The 488-nt window shown below is 36.1% G+C and overlaps 1 protein-coding gene across 1 annotated transcript; it reads left to right on the forward strand.

Annotated features, from left to right (window-relative positions):
- Positions 1-246: 246 nt before the first annotated feature.
- On the forward strand, positions 247-488 carry LOC103523875 (the record flags this gene model as incomplete). Its single annotated transcript, XM_008488885.2, has 1 exon — positions 247-488. A coding segment is annotated over one exon (242 nt), but the record flags the coding sequence as incomplete, so codon positions are not given.

Below are 488 nucleotides of genomic sequence, written 5' to 3' on the forward strand. Positions count from 1 at the left end.
TTATTATTATTATTATTATTATACCGCTTTTTTGAAAATTTTCCTATTATAGAGAAAGAACTGAAAAAATTAAGCTCTATGAGAAAGTACAATAACAAAAACCTCAGTTCTCAAATATTCAGAGTTGACTGTATTTTTACGATCATAAAAAAAAACTGCAGTGATAGGTGTTTTTTCCTACCTGTCTGTTTTTTCCCCTTGACATTAAGCAGGAAATAATGCTAAAACTCATTTTTTTTCTTCCAGACAACATCGTTGTTCGAACCAAGAACAAAAAATACTTCAAAGTTCTCCCCGTGTTGGAGCTTCGCCGCCTCAACCTTCAGCCAGACATGAAACTGCTATCTTACAGACATGAGTTCAACAGTCTCATCATCAGATATATGAAACCTCCTGAGCTTGTTGCTATGGAGAAGCAAGTGTACGATATGGTACGGTCGCTTAAGATGACTAACCAGAAGCAAGACCTGCCGTGCAAACAGAGCTAA

Source organism: Diaphorina citri, unplaced genomic scaffold (genome assembly GCF_000475195.1).
Source record: "Diaphorina citri unplaced genomic scaffold, Diaci psyllid genome assembly version 1.1 scaffold49929, whole genome shotgun sequence".
NCBI lineage: Eukaryota > Metazoa > Arthropoda > Insecta > Hemiptera > Psyllidae > Diaphorina > Diaphorina citri.